The sequence below is a fragment of the Orbicella franksi genome, chromosome 8 (genome assembly GCF_964199315.1).
Source record: "Orbicella franksi chromosome 8, jaOrbFran1.1, whole genome shotgun sequence".
Lineage (NCBI taxonomy): Eukaryota > Metazoa > Cnidaria > Anthozoa > Scleractinia > Merulinidae > Orbicella > Orbicella franksi.
This window is the reverse complement of record NC_138152.1, coordinates 3,390,526-3,406,783: the sequence shown is the minus strand read 5'-3', so window position 1 is coordinate 3,406,783 and position 16,258 is coordinate 3,390,526. Positions and strand designations below refer to the sequence as shown.

General features: G+C 39.2%; 1 protein-coding gene across 3 annotated transcripts; it reads right to left on the bottom strand.

Moving 5' to 3' along the window:
* Nucleotides 1-1,368: 1,368 nt before the first annotated feature.
* LOC145496007 (cytochrome P450 4V2-like) lies at nt 1,369-15,728 on the bottom strand. 3 transcript variants are annotated; one of them, XM_081475614.1, is made up of 15 exons: nt 15,600-15,728; nt 14,870-15,074; nt 13,117-13,229; nt 12,209-12,281; nt 10,727-10,739; nt 9,680-9,800; nt 9,354-9,423; nt 8,655-8,724; nt 7,351-7,477; nt 6,702-6,902; nt 6,314-6,416; nt 5,797-5,864; nt 5,124-5,190; nt 3,827-4,006; nt 1,369-2,777 (listed from the first exon to the last, which is right to left on the bottom strand). In XM_081475614.1, exons 2-15 carry the CDS (start codon nt 15,030-15,032, stop codon nt 2,617-2,619), a joined length of 1,530 nt encoding a protein of 509 aa, XP_081331740.1. In that variant the 5' UTR covers nt 15,033-15,074; nt 15,600-15,728; the 3' UTR covers nt 1,369-2,616. The 3 variants fall into 3 exon arrangements, with proteins under 3 accessions (XP_081331740.1, XP_081331741.1, XP_081331739.1); XM_081475615.1 differs by having other exon boundaries at nt 14,870-15,040; XM_081475613.1 differs by lacking the exon at nt 15,600-15,728 and having other exon boundaries at nt 14,870-15,576.
* Between the last annotated feature and the right edge of the window lie 530 nt (nt 15,729-16,258).

Genomic DNA, 16,258 nt, shown 5'->3' with positions numbered 1-16,258 from the left:
CGTTGTGTTAATTTTAGTAGTGGGATATCTGTAAACTAGCCCTATGGCTAAGCATATTGCCACTTTAAATATAGTATCCCATCCCATCCCATCCCATTCTATCCTTTCCTATCTTTCCTATTCTTTCCTATCCTTTCCTATCCTATTCTAAGTGGGCAGCAGCAGACTACACGCACATCCAATTTCATATTACAAACTCTGCCGCCAACATCACATAGTTTCCATGCCTCGCATCAAAATTTCAAAGCCAACTTCAAAGGAGATAACTTGAAACCAGCACTTGAACCTGAAATGAGCGCGTGGGCTAATTAACTGGGGATGCATGGTAAATACGTCAGACAACGAAATGCAAGACAATCACTTTGCCTCTGAACTTATTTAAATCAGAGGGTTCCAGAGAGTCCCTACTTGCACGTTTTAGTAGTCTAAAAGCATCCTATCGTCTTCGGAACATTTTTGCAAATCCTCGTAAATTTTTGGGCTCTTGTTGGGTCGTATTTAGATGCCGTAGTTTTGCGGATGCGAAGAGAAAAGAGAGCTGTATAACACTGGGCTTTGCCCTGAATTGTGCTTGTGGGAATGGGATTTGAACACTGCAGAGAAGTGGGATTTGGAAAAAAAATTTTGGCTTGGAACAGGCTCCTGCTTGCAAACGGTATTAGAAACTTGATCGTTCGTCTTGAAGTTGCTATGGATTCTGTCCATCGTTTAGTTGATTCATTGGACAGAGGTGCCCAAGCGAATGCTGAGAGAATACTGCCTCTTGAATTACTGGTGAGACAACTTCAATGTTTATTACATAAATGGGAAATGATTGGAGTAAGAGCGGTTTCATGCACCTCACTCCATTATGGCTTTGCCAACTGGAACAGCTTCTAATGCAATTTTGAAACGAATGGCAAACCATAGAAATTAAAGCATATCGAGCCGGCCAGTGTAAAACGCGCACCACAGTCGACCGGGATAAAATGCAGACTGAGAATAAAATGCTGAATACATACTACAGACGTTTTAAGTATATATCGTTTTTTTTTTTGGGTTTGTTTGTTTGTTTGTTTTTGCATTATCGAGTACTAACGTTAACCTTAAACAGTATTATTTAGGTTAATCTGAGTGAAAGTCTGCACTCCAGTTAGCATGAATTGTCTGAATAATTAATAGGCTAACCTGAATATCACTATGGTCAGCATAGACCAAGACTTCGGTTAGCCTCAATGATGGATATTGTAAATAATATATTTTTAGCATTCTAATTATTTTAAGCTGAGGGCCCCAAGTTTATCAGTAACTTAAGTTACTGTCACGGGTCACCCTCATTAAATAAAGTCTTTCACTTCACTTCACTTCACTTCACGGTCTGCATTTCACCTACACCCAACCCGCAGTCTGGAGTCTGCGTTTTACACTGACCTGGCTGAGGTCCACATTGGTACAACAAGCGAGCAGCCGTGCCTGACAAGTAATGCCTGCAAATGGCACCAGAAAGGAGTTTAACGGTAGAAAATACCACCTTACCCCACCATAAGAATCACACCTAATTATTGTCCGAGATAACAGTTTTCTATTTAACAAATGGTAAACGCCATAGCGTGTACTATTGTGTTATGGATGTACGCGGGAGGTTGCTAATCACGAAAGAAGCGTAAGAGTCGCACGAGGCGATAGCCTCGTGCGACTCTAGCTTCTTGAGTGCTTAGCAAACCTCCCAAGTGCATCCATAACTCAATAGTGCACGCTATGGCGTTTACCATTTGTTTTATAACATAACATTGAGACATTGGAACAACAGAAGTCTTTTTATTGAGCTACATCACAAAAAAATGTTCGTGTAGTCTTACATGACAAGAGAAAACAAGCGCGCGAAAATTCATTCATGACAACCGACTGCACACCAGTAACTCGATAAAGTCCCATCTTCACACAACTGTGAAGACAGTTTCGCATTTCTGGGGGAAGGACGTCGGCCATTACTTTGGAAACAATGTCTGTCAAAAGATTTGCTTTGTAAACATTGGCACACACGTCAGCATTGTACACCCATGGGCAAATAGTAGACGCTAAATTAACCAATCAGAGCGCGCGCTTTGCTTTAGTTATGTTATAATTCCTTTTCAACTGAGACGACAATACCTAATAGCTCTTGTGTGATTTTCGTTAAGGCTTCAATTTTAATACGAAGAGACCACACTTTTTAAATTTATTTTTCTATTTTTATTTATCATTATTTTATTTTTTGAATGGGGTTTAAAGATGAAATTTTACACTTTCTCTAAATAAAATTACATTGAACCTAAATTATGTTAAGACTGACCTACACGGAACCACTAGTGTACATTTGATAAATTAAAAATGGCTACTTTGTAAATCTACAATCTTGTTTTTGTCTTGTTCGTAAGCATACTTGTCTAAATTTGATTGACTAATCCTTTCTTTTATTGAAGAAATTTTCAATTTGAAAGTAACGTTGTAAATCAAGAATTGAATCACGTATCGTGAACTAAGTATTACATCTGTTCACTATGAACAAAATTAATGAGCCTAGCTTTCCATGGTGGCCATCTGCTCCGTTGTTCAGGCATTTCTATTTATCTCCATTATTCCGTATCATCACTACTTCTACTGCCGTTTGGCCAAAGAAACGTAAATTCCATCTCTTGGTCTCGTGATCAGTTCTGCGCATGGGCGAATATCATCAAAGGTGTGCGTGGACTCGATGCTAAAATTGCGTAAGACGTGAGCTAAGACAAGTTTCTCTTCAAGAAATGCAAACCGCTGACCTAGAAGAACAAGTGAAAAGACGGGAACAACTTATCACGATTATCAGTCGAGTAAGGCTACACGGAGCTTTGGTGACGCAGTTTTGCCCTAAAAATTACGGTGTTGCCACGAGCAACTTTCCTCGTTTCCAATGGTAACAATATCGTCGCCTACAATTTCGCGCGCTTTGCTGCTTATGACGTGAAAGGCCGACAAGTTGCCTCTGGAATCGGAGCCAGTCGCCCGTGACAACAGCACCTTTGAGTTAAAACCTGGTCAACAAACTTCCGTCGCGCCTTAATCAACTGATAACCGTAGTAACACAAAACACTTCAGCAACAACTAAGACGAAACGAAGAAGCAAAGAAACAAACATCCAAAAGGAAGAACAGTTGTCAAACATGGAAGCAGATTACTTTTCTTTTTTCAGAATTCTCAGCTCAGTCTTTCTATTTTTCATGATCGATATGTCACTTCCCGCACTTCAAACCAGCTATACTACTTGTTGAAGACTCAGACCCTACCCTGAACAAAGGTGTAGAAAGATTCTCTCGAAGAAGTCAGATCTCAGACAAACAGACAGACAGACATGAAAACGTCTAACGGACGAGAAGGAAGCGAGAGGTAGATAGACAGACACCAGACAGATAAACACATTGGATGACTTGACGTTAGGAAAACAAAACAAAAAAATAAAAAATGAATAAATGAATAAATAAATAAATAAATAAACACCCGGAAAATGTAGTATTATGGACGTGCGCGTCCATTGTTCCTACGCATTCTTTCTGCGCATGAATTTCATTTCGCCACGTCAGACATCAAGAGCACACGCGAAGGAAGAAATATAAGCAAGTATAGGGTTTGGCATTGGGTACGCTACCTTCGCCTACAATTTAACCTCTTGAATGCTCGGTGACCCCCATTTTTCTTAGCTTTTTGGCTAAAGTTGATCTTTGCCTTACTTCGTAGTGAGTTCTAAAACATTATATTCGTGGGAACATTTTGGGTGCGAACGTTCTTAGAGTGTGAACAGCGTACAGACTACACTGTTAACACACCAACCTACCTATGCAGTTCCTAGGTCCTGCCGAGAAAGGAACATAGGCAAATGGATGGCGACCTTGACTGTTCTCTGGTAGAAAACGATCAGGGTTGAACTCAAGCGGTGCTGGCCACACGTCTGGGTTTCTGTGAAGGCCTACAGTCAAAATCGCAAGAGTAGTACCTTTTGGGGCTAGGTAGCCTTCTGCAAGATGAAAATTTAACATGTGAGTTAAAGGGTGCTGCTTTTCACCCTTTTTACATCAAGCCAGTAAATTCGAGTCTAACTACCGTAAAGTCTGTGTATGCGCCCCAGAGCGTGAAACTGGAAATTGTGTATTTCATCAAATGGGCAAAGTAGGTAAAAAGGTATTAGAGGTCTGCTGATACGAGCCAAGTGGCCCATGAGGTCGGTGCTTATATTTGGTTTCTGTAGCATGGAGCAACTAAGAGTATTTCCACTCCCCCCTGGATGGGATGCTAGTTCGTCGCAGGGCTACACCCAGCATTGAATTCGCCGGTACCCCATTCATACACCTGGGTGGAGAGAGGCACTGTGAGAGTAAAGTGATTTGCCCAGGAACACAACACAATGTCCCCGGCCAGGGCTCGAACCGGGGCCGCCCAGTCCGGAGTCAAGCGCACTATCCATGGGGCCAGCGCCCCCCCCCCCCCCCCCCCCAATGGGAAAGGTGCTTAGGATATTATAACTGCTGGCCTCGCGTAGATGTTCCAGAAAGGTGTAACAGATAAATCTGATGTAGTTCAACTTCCTTCGCCTTAATTTCCAGAAGGGACTGTGTGTTTACTTTAACTTAGTTTCCTTCCTTGACAATAAATTTACATCCTGCATCCACCTGCACATCCCACCAATCATCAGACAAGAAAACCTAGCGTCAAATAGATTCCATGTTGCCGTGCGTCTGTTTAGTAATAGATCACAGATGATGCCAAACTGTGGCAAGAACGTAAACATTGCACACGAGGCGACACCCGAGTGTGTCACTCATGTTCTTACCACACTTGGACTTCTTCTGTGATCTATTTTAGTGAACATTCGCACCTCAACACAGATTCTACTTGTTTGATATAATGATGAAACATAGAAGAATGTTTCTGACGTCATCTATGCAGACTCATACATTTGTAATCAAGAACCAATCAAAATGCGAAATAATTTGACTTATTACATGTATATTAAGAGTTACTGGAAGCTCTACTCGTGGTTAAAGCATAAAGTGCAACACGAATCAACCAACGAAGAGATAAATGAATAAAATAATACAATAAATAAATGAATAAAATCGGCAACAATAACATACCCAATTGGCAGTCTTCAGAAGTCGTTCTTGCAATTAGGGGTACAGATGGAAATAAGCGCTGTGCTTCCTGTAAAGATACAGTTAGTGTATTAACACAAGTTTATACAGCCACAAAACTGGGATATCAAGGTTTTCAAGTCGGTCAATTGATTTGTTTAGCAAACAGCAGACAACGAGTTGTCACTTCCTTCGCCCCTCAAACAGGAATTCAATTGGCGCGGAGGCAACGAGGGAGCTATTCTAGGTCGAAAAAATGTTCTTGGTCTGTTTTATTGCAGAGGAAAAATGACCCTTGCCTCATTCAAATTTGCTCACAGTGCATTGTGACCAATGTTTTATCGTCAAAAAAGAAGTGCTATTCCAGACTAAGAGGTCTATACACACCACAGTGTAACTCTGCTCAAATTTCTGGTCTAAGCCTTAAAAAAGAAAACAAAAAAACAAAAAAACAAAAACACTTTTCTCCGTACACCGAGGGAGCTAACGAGGGAGCCCTAGTGATGCACTGTCTGTCAAAAACGACTTCAAAACATTTGCAGAAATCAAACTCACTCAAATTAAGCCTTTTCCCTGGGGGCCCGTTTTGATAGGCAGAAAAAGGAATATCAAAAATCATTAGTGGCCTCTAAAGTTTAAGTATGCTTGAGTAAAGTGGTGACAATGATACAGGTACCTTGATTACACATTCCAGGTAACGTAATTCCTTTAAATCCTCCACTGTTAGCGTGTCTGGACGCTGTTCTATAAGATTGATAAGTAAAACAACCACTTTATAGTTTGCTTAAAATGTTGTGCCGTGTTAGTGCTAATAATGTTCACCACGTTTTCCCTTAGACAAGACATTAAAATGATTTACATAAACGGCTTGCTCATCATCAGGGAGGTAAACTCTGGTATCCCTATCTATATTAAACAGCACAAACGCAGAGAAAAATCAGATGCCCGAGCGCGACTCGAACCCATGACACCATGATCTCATAGAAGGTACTGTAACCACTGAGCTATCGAGGCAACCACCGTGGAGTGAGTCGAATATTAGCTAGAAAGGATAGATCGATTACTAGGCATTTACTCCCAGGCCTCTCGAACTGGGAATTACTTCAATCTGTAGATCGTCGAGACACTGCAGCGTGAAATTGTTCGAAACATGCCGTGTTATCTTCGATTTGCATAAACATCACAACATTTACCGAAAAAAGTGTCCACTTCCTCTTGAACCTGTTGTTGTATTATGGGATGTCGGGCAAGCAGATATAGAGCCCACGTGATCCCAGCGGCTGTTGTGTCGTGACCCTAAGAATGGAATCAAAGAAGCTAATGAACGAATCAACATCTGCAAGTATATCTTGCAATAGCCTTGGAAAAGTTTCACGAGTTCATTGAGGATTGGATAAATAGGGAATATTACAAGGCCGCGCAGAAATACAAAATTTCTATTCGAGTGAACGCAGCGAACGAGTGAAATATTTTTCAACACGAGGAGAGAAATTTCGTATCTCCAAGCGGCTATGTAATGTTCTATTTATCATATCAACACCAATGAAATAACAAACCATAAAAACGTATAAGAACACCCACCTCGAACATAAACGTGTCCACTTCTTCTCTGACGCCTTCTCGAGATATTTCTCCTTTGTCATAGGCTTCCAGTAACAAATCAAGGAAAGCCAAACGCTTTTTGCGTTTAAATCCACATTCGTCTGCATTTTCCTGCTCTTTCTCCTCAGCTTGTGACTGCCTCCTCTTGGCTGCTCTACTAGCGATTCTTTCGTCGATTACCTAGAGTACCAATCAAGCGTAAGTCGACAGTCCCTGCTCTCGATCCTCGACGCTCTGGAGAATCCAGAATCGAGTTTGGAAACACTCGAAAACTTCTTCGACGAAACAATTTACTTCACGAATACACAACAGTAACAACAAACTAGACTGTTCACAGCCCTTTATTTTGTCGTTATTATTATTATTATTATTATTATTATTATTATTATTATTATTCGATCGTTAAACGCGCGGATAGAATCGCGAGAGAACTGGACGCAAGCGCAAAACGGAAGACTTGACTGCGTAGCGGGTGTGCGTAAATAGAGAGGCTATCAACAGTCTACAACAAACAATAGCAACGCAACTCGAACGACGCGGGGCCCCTTTTACGAAAGTCCTGGTAGTTGTTGGTTCCGAAAAGTTGTTTTCTGTTTGCCATGGTTACATTGTACATGGCTACATGTACCTTGTTTGTAAAGCCGTGGAGGATCTTAAGACATCGATTGTGCTCTCTTCCTGAGGGCGTCAAATTGTACACGATATCGTAACACAGCCATGGTGAACGCTGACGCACCTGCACCAACTCGCTCATTCTAGAAAAAAGATCAATAACCCTAACTTACAACACTTTAACAAAAAATAACTAATTAAAATAAAACTTCCTGAGTGGATGGATGGACCAACAAGTAGACTGTGGACACTTTTAGTCTCTTGCTACTCTAAATGACAGTTACAAGAATAACAATACAAGTACAACAAGCAACAATTACAAGAATACAAATAAAACACGCAAAAGGTCCAATCTTGATTGACGCCTTTACCAAACATACAAACAAACAAACAAGCAAACCAACAGACAAAATTTCTTCAGTCCAACAAACAAACATCAAACCATGCATGCATACATTGGTGAGAAGGCATAAATAAACGCTCTGTAACACTAGAAGAGGAGGCCCGGGAAGGGGGGAGGGGGGGGGGGAGGGGGGAACCAGCTCCCACATAAAAAGGACGGGGGCGCTCGTCGGACATTTCAGGGGTGAAAAAGCGATACCTTGGTACCTCTCAGGGTGTTCAGCCTCAAAAGGTCCACAGCGAGAGCTTTTGCAGTGACTTTTAAAGAGCCAAAAAATATGACAGGAGATGTTTTGTTTTAGAATTGGTACTTCTTAGGGGTGAAAAAAAATTCTAAGCCACGCCTACAAAACAGAATCTTGGTATTCTTTGGGCTTCTTTTCAAAATTTCCGACGAACACCACCGTCCTTTCTATATGGAAGTTCCCCGCGGGGAGTGGGCGACACTTAAATGTCTAACTAAGACATTTTAGTGATCATTATTTTACTACTTGACATTAATCTGGACTCCAATATCTCTGCCTTAATATTGCCAACATTCATTGCCAACTGACAACCGAGTTTCTGACGGCTTCGTATAATCTAGCAAATCAACTGGTATGAACTGTGAGAGGTAGTGATATTAATTTTTAGAACGCGAATGTCGCGTTTGACAGCTTTACATGCTGTCGGTATAGCGGTAGTAGATGCATTCCGACTGGCCATTTGAAACAAAAACCATCACGGAGATGTCCAGAACTTGTGAAGATGAGTTAAAAGCAACTTCGCCAAATAGCACGGGTATATACAGCGCGTGGTTTTCAATAAGTAAGTAAGTAGGTAGGTAAGTAACTCTATTTACGTGGCAAATACACCTAGCACGATACATGTAAGCGCTCGCTAATTGGGCACGCAAAACTAACAATGTCTTTCAGTTACCTTTGAACAGCAGTGACATATGGAGAGCTGGAATCACCCTGCGCGTTTGGTGACGAGTCCATGGACGTTACTGTTGCAAACAAGGCAAAGTCATTTTATAGGTCGGTAATGACTGATTGACGAAGTTTGGATCCCGGGGGCGGGAAGGGGTACCTGACCCATGTTTGGGTATAGGGGTGCCGCCGAGGGTTTGAAATCCTGGCCCTGTTTAGGACAAAAATACTCTAAAATCCTACCCTGTGTAGGACAAAGAAACACAAAGAAACCAGATCTACTGGTACGATCTATTGTGTCAATGGGCGCTAGTTACAATACTGATAAGTGGAAAAAAAATTTAACCGACAACAATAGCATTCTTGTCCAGAAAATGATCTGATGTTGACTGATGATGACCTTGTAATGGTCGGTTAGCGTCTCTCGGCTCGTAATACCATACCCTGTTAAGGACAGGTTCACACCCTGTTTAGGACAGAGCCGAGTAAAATGGTATACCCTGTTCAGGACAGCAAGGCCAAAAAACCCAACCCTGTCCAGCGGCACGTCCCCGTATAGCCCAAAAAAGGGAGTACCCCCCGGGGGATTTGAATGAAGCCCATAGCAATGTTAACACACGTGGTCAAACACGGTCGTCCGTGTTTGATATATTACAGCTGACCATGTACTTTGAACCCAATCACGTAACATCTATGTTTTACTTACTGCAAATAATGTCCAAGGCACAATGTGTAATGTACGGCATGATGTTGAAGACACCCTTCTTGACATTCCTCTGTTAACAAAAAGGTCATATAGATAGAATGTCATAGGACTTCACATACCCAGAATGTCATAGTCATATAAATACACAGTCACATCTGTAGATCTATGGAATGTCACATTTACAGTCAGGCAGCTACTGCACACAACCAAATAGTTCTAATTTTTTTGCCACAGAACGGTCATTCATGGACTGTCATAATTTACATCTATTTGCCAAAGATAAAGAGAAACAAACAAACATTCAAAGAAATCAAGGCGAATGTTACCTCTAGGTGTGAAACCAGAATTGCTGCTTGTTCTTCAAACACTTGTATAAAGCTATTTAAAATTGTGAAGTGAAAAGTTGGTGTGATCAATCTTCTTCGTGTCTTCCACTTTGCACCATCACTGAAACGGGAAATTTTGCGTGTTTAAGAAAAAAAAAGAAGAAAAGAAAGACAGAAGGAAAATTAAAAGAACACATAAACAAGGGCCTCTACAGTCCTTTCTCTTGCAGTATTAGTGTATAAGTAATGCATTTTGTTGGTAATTAAGATGATGATTTTGCTTGAAGTGTGAAATTTAATACACTAACTACATGTACCAAGCAAAAAGGAGCTACGTGTGACGGTTTGGGAATCTTGAAAAGTTAAGCCTAAATTTTTCAGTTTCATCATTTGTAATCCATGTTAATCTTCTGCATCCTTAACCATCCTTGTTCCTTTATGTGTTTATTATTATCTCTATGGTGTTTTTCTATCTAAGTACATTAGATACTAATTTTTAGCTTTCCTTCAATTTAAAGGTAATTTTATACATGGCCAAAATAACTCAAACACTATGACTGAGCTCCTTTAACATGTAGAGAAATAACTAGACATTGTTCAAAGAAATTTTAGTTAATAGATAATAGGATTCTATGATTAGAACAACTAAACTAGAGATTATTTGCTACATGTATATCGATTTCTATGAGGTGAAGGTTGATTCTACCTTTGGTCTGTATCAGCTGATAAACGCACAGCCTTTGGCTCAAAATATAAAATCAATATACCGTAATACAACTATTACAATTCACGTGACAGTCAGGTTAGTAACCGGTATGCATTGCACGTGGCTTTATGATTATCACAAAATTTTGGGTAATTGGCCAGCTCTATTTCAGTACATTTACATATTTAAAAGTACTTACTGTCCTTGTGAAATTTGCATAGTCTGATTTCAAGATACTTATATTAGGAGGTATTGCATCACCAAAACCATAGTCAAACCTGAAACAAGTCTGTGCATGTGCAATAAGGTAATAGAAAGAACATAATTATGTGGGAACCTACCTGGTCAATAATCCTTTTTTTTTTATGGAGGAAGCCAGAATTGATAAAAAAAAAAAACAAAAACAAAGAAACAATAAGAAGAAAAAAACAAGAACAATTAAAATTTTGTTAGGCCTGGTCCAAATGCCAGCTCCACTCATGTGCCAAAACAAACTTGATTAAGTTCGACTTTAGAGCACCTTTGGAGCGACGGCTGGTTCAGATGGCATACTTGCGTCGAGCTTAATTCGGGAAGCCGGTGGTAACAATATTTGACGAGAAAATATGTGCTCTGAATTCACAAACTCTGTCCAAACAGAAAAGCTGTGACTAACATTTCGCTGTTATGTGCTGTTATAGCAATATTTAGGGAAGCAAATTCAAACTTAAGGTTCAGTGTTTTCTCCTGGTTAAATTGACTTGTTAAAGGGAAATCTAATAAGCAAAAAAATGAATTTGTGCTAAAGAAACTCACTTATTCAGTATTCAGTCCCATTTCTCATAAATCAAAGGCATACTGGTATTTTGTTGTCTTTATTTTTGGCGACAACTTTGAATTTCATGCATGACTTGATCACGCCATTCAATTTTGAGCCAATCACGAGTCCTGTTTTATGAAAAATAAATTGCAGCAATTTATGCATTAGGTTCAACACATGGGGAGAATGCTGTATGAATCAGCTGCCGCTCCAACGTCACATAGCGCGACAGACGAATGTCACATAGTGCGACAGACCAATGTCACATAGTGCGACAGACCCTGCCAAATTTAATGTTGTTTGCCGCACCAAACCTAACCTGCCGAACCAAACTGATTCAAATGCTGCTCTTCAGTTGTACTTAACTCATCAGTTAGGTTCGGCGCATGAATGGAGCGGCATTTGGAATGGGCCTTAGTGAATATCTTTAAAGCAAGCTTAAGGGTAATGTAAATATCTTTGAAAATTATTAAATGTGGTTAATAGTAAAAATTTCAAAAATGGTCAGTGACAGCATAAATTATGAGAAAAGCACAAGGGAGGTCAACTATCAGTCATTCCAACATCCTCAGCTCCCTGTGATCTCAATTCCTTGCAGTGGTATTTACATACATGTTTACAGGACGGGTACAATATAAACATGTACACAAGTTTTGTCACGCCTCCCCTTTGGGGCTTTTCAGGAACAATAACTTTCCACACATTACCAAAATTGAACTATCAAATAAATATACTGGTACATTAAAATGATGAAAAAAATATAGGGGTACAATAAAAAGTGATAAGACAACATATTGGTAGTAAATTTACAGTATATATTATATACAATCATGTACATGTTAATAAAAAATCCAATAATTATGAACTTCATTTTTAAACGAATTTGGTTAAGATGCTTAAAGGAGCTAGACAATGTAGAGAAAGCAGTATACTGTAGTTAGTATTTGACCTGAGTCTGCCATAAATTCGAAAAAAAAAAAAAAAAGGAAAAAGAAAACAATAAATTAAAATAGTTTAGACTCACCAGTTCCTAGCCAGGGATGTACAAAATCATAATCTGCAGACTTGGTTATATGTTTTGAGCTATTCAAAAGAATCTGAAGAAAGAGAAGAAACAAACAAATGTTAAAAACATTTCATTCACCAATTAAATAAATACAGTAAAACCCTGCTCTAAGGAAACCCGCTTAATATGAACACCCGCTTATAACGGACAGTTTTCTTTGTCCCAACAACTATAAATCTCATACATTTTCTCTTAGGTTAATAGCCTGCTTATTACATACACCGGGATAATGCGGACACTTTATCATGTCCCTTTGGTGTCCGTATTAACGGGGTTCCATTGTAATTAAATATCCATCAAATAAGAAAACCCAGAAAAGACTGGGCAGTGGGGGCGGGGGGGGGGGGGGAGGCAGGGGTTCCATTTTGAGTAGTTGCATAAAATTCTACGGGGGAGGGGAAGGAGGAGGGCTATCATAACTAACAGAACATCAGCTCCTTTTAAGCCCTTGAAGAATCACAACCAATCAAAAATAACACTCAGCTTACACATTACCATGGGTCAGTTAGTGCTCAAGGCCTATAATTTCTAAATATCTGAGACCATAAAAGTTAAATTTCAATTTTGTATTCTGCATCTTGTACTGGTAATTTAAATCAGTAGACATGAATGTATAAATTTTCTCTTTCAATTAAAGAAGATGACATCACCACTGGCTAATTAGAAACTTTGATACAGAGATATCCTGAAATCAAGCCACAAAAAAGAGGCAGCTAATGTATAAAATTCAAACAGTGATGCATAACAAAATGTGATTATAATTATGATAATTATATTAAGTAGAAACTATTATGTTATCAAAAACAAATATTTTATAGTTCTAAAATCAAATCATTTAAAGGGCTGATTGTCGCAGCGGTACTAACCTCTATCAATTCAGGTTTATACATAAGCACAAAAGGATAGAATGGACCAACCCACAGACAATAAATTCCGCCATAATACTGCTGTGCCCATTGCAAGATTTGTTTTAGGAGTCCTGAAAGATAAGAGACAATTGAATGCATCAAAAAAGTCCACTACATGACTGTAACTTTAAAAGAACAAATAAATAAATAAATAAATATGCACTATATCAACCCTTATATACTGGAATAACATAGGAGAATGGGTTTATATTTTTAAATGTTGATTTTCTCTTTCTTGGGACTCTTCTGAGGTTAGAAATGACTTTAAATCAATGTTTTGGCTAGTTTACCTGATCTTCTGCAAGAAATTAAAAATTAAAATGAAAGTCAATATGGCAGACTCATCTACTTTTGACCACACCATGAGACCTGAGTTTTCTCTTTTTTTTTCATTACTCATTTTTACGATGTACATGTAATTGCCCTGGGTTAGGAGCACAGATTTGAATTATTGCCTAGTATTTATCAAATAGTTGCTGCTTTTCCTTCTTTGGTTTCTTAAGTTTTGTGCATCTATTATGAAGTAACATTTTTTTTTTTTTTAATTTGTTTTATCTATAGTAAAGTAACGCTACAGTATTTCTTACCTACCACGCTTATTTTGATTCATTTGGCAGTTAGGAAGTTACCTTCAGCTGGTTCAAACATAATTTATCAACAAGATCAAAAACTGAGTAGTATATGGGTAATCATGTGAATGCAAGTGCTGAATCAAGGATTTACACTGTGACGAGAGATATTTGAGAATCCTCTCAAAAGTGCACAAGCCTTTAGGTGAGTACAATTTGAAAGAATTTTCAAATGTCAAATTAGTAGTGTAAATTCTTAATTACTCGAGCTTTCATATGATCCCTTGTTTGTTATTTGACTGAGGAAATATGTATGGGCAAATCAATTTGCACTGCAGTGCAAGCTAAAAGTTAATGATAAATTGGCCTGCTCTCAGCTACTCACAGTGGAGCAATTTTCTCAGTCACAGAATAAGGGTGCATTCCTTTGGGGTGTCCAGGATCAGGATTAGTGATCTACAGTAAGATGAGGCAGATCATGGTAGTCATTCAGCCAAGGAATTGACGCATCCACTCTGGTCACAGATTCATCCGGTTCATTTGATGCACAATGATCTTAGTGATCTTGGATCACTGATCCTGATCCAGATCAACCCAAAGGATTGCACCCTAAGTGTGAAATTATTTGGCCTACAACATTCATGTGCCCGTTCAATTTGCGTATAGGAGAATCTTTGTTTATAATATTTGCCACATTACCATAAGCGATACAGTTTCTGATGGAGCTACAAAGAGATTAACACTGAATATTGAAAGGGCACAACACGATTAACTGTCCCAAGGAATTTGAGCGCGATGTATTGAATACTTTTTTGTGCGACTAGCGGGTTTAAAAGCTCAAAATTTTAGACTGTATGAGCTCATTAGCGCTTTTGCCACACAGAAATTTTGATGTTTTTGAAAGCCAATTTCTCCTCGAATATAATACACCCAAAGAGCCAAAAATTTTACCACTTACTAAGTTTCACAAGCTCTTTAAGTTTTTCTAGTAAAATCGTGTCTAGCATGATGCCTTCTATGCGCAAAGTCGTATGTTAATGAGGAAAAATCTGGGAAAAATGTAAACAATGACGTCTGCAAAGATTTGCCTATATGAACTGATTTGGCAATGCAGCTGCACTCGATAAAAGTCTTTCACTTACCGTCAGGAGTACTCGGCAACTGCATAGCATTGCCAAATAAAATGTTGGGTCTTGGACCAGGAATCTTCCTCACAACAGCAAAAGCTTGATACTTTGAAAGCACTGCTATTGTCAACAACACAACAACGGCCACCAGCGAAGAAACAGCCAACGTCAAAAACATGATCGATCCTTCGAGAGGCAAAATTTACTTTCAATTTCTGATCTAGGAATAGGATATGCCAAGTTACGTGATAATTATTGTTAACTAGTCAGAGCAACATGCTGTGCAGAGCTAGATGGTTCTAATGAAACGAAGAAGGAAGTTCGGCATAAGACTGTGGATTTCTTGACCTTGAATAACCTTGAGCACTAGATGACTCAGCGAAAATTAGGAAGTTGACATACTGTCGCTATCTGATACGAAAACCCTGGAACATGATAAGGCATAACATAACCTCGAATGCCATAATTTGCAAACTCTCAAAATAGCTCCCAAATAAGAGAAAACTAGGACGCATTGCTCACTTATTCCTTTCTCACTGAACACCTAAAAAAACATTTCGAAAACAGGTGTAACAAATACGTGTTAAAAGTGCTTGGTCACGTAAGGAAACAGCAAGGAAACAGGGACAAACGGGTTGGCAATTTTATCTGTTGAAACCTTTCACGCAGGACAGGAAATCCTGGATACAAGTCAACCCGTTTGATATTCTTCATAGTGATAATATTCGTTCCATCAGGTCCTCACCTTGAGTCCCTTGGAATCGGTCAGCGAAAAAAAAAAAACCCGGTTATGCAGCTGCAACAACCGCCATGTTGGATTAAAACGACGAAAACTGGGAACGAAAAAATTGACCTTGAATGCCCTTGTCAGCCTCCATAAAAAAGGAAAGTAAATAAAAACAAGACCCTCGCAACTGCTGAACGTGAAATAAAGTCGACAAAAGCATGATCATCAACTATATGCGGAGAAAACCAAAACTACGCAGACAAAATCTTAAAAGCTGCATGGCCTTACATTTTAAATCATCAAATTACTCAACATCACGCAAGTAATAAACTTGTCACGCGATCCATCAATCAAAAAATATGTCACAAATAAGTCACGCATTTCCCATAAGATTAACATGGCGGTGTTCTTTGTCAAAACGTTGGTGATTTTGCTGGTAATTATTGCTCTAGGCATTGCTACACTCGTCGTAATCACAAAGCATGGCGATGTAGCTTGTCTAAAGGGACTTCCAGGTTGTAAGCCGAGAACCAGATAGTGAGTAACAAAACTTATTTACAACATGATCTTCCAAGGTAGACCTCATTGCCTGAGGTCAGGTTTATAAGCAAACCTGCTGCGCAAATTGTTCCTGAAAACCTGCTATCAGCGTCTTTACAAGCTAGTTGTACTACTGA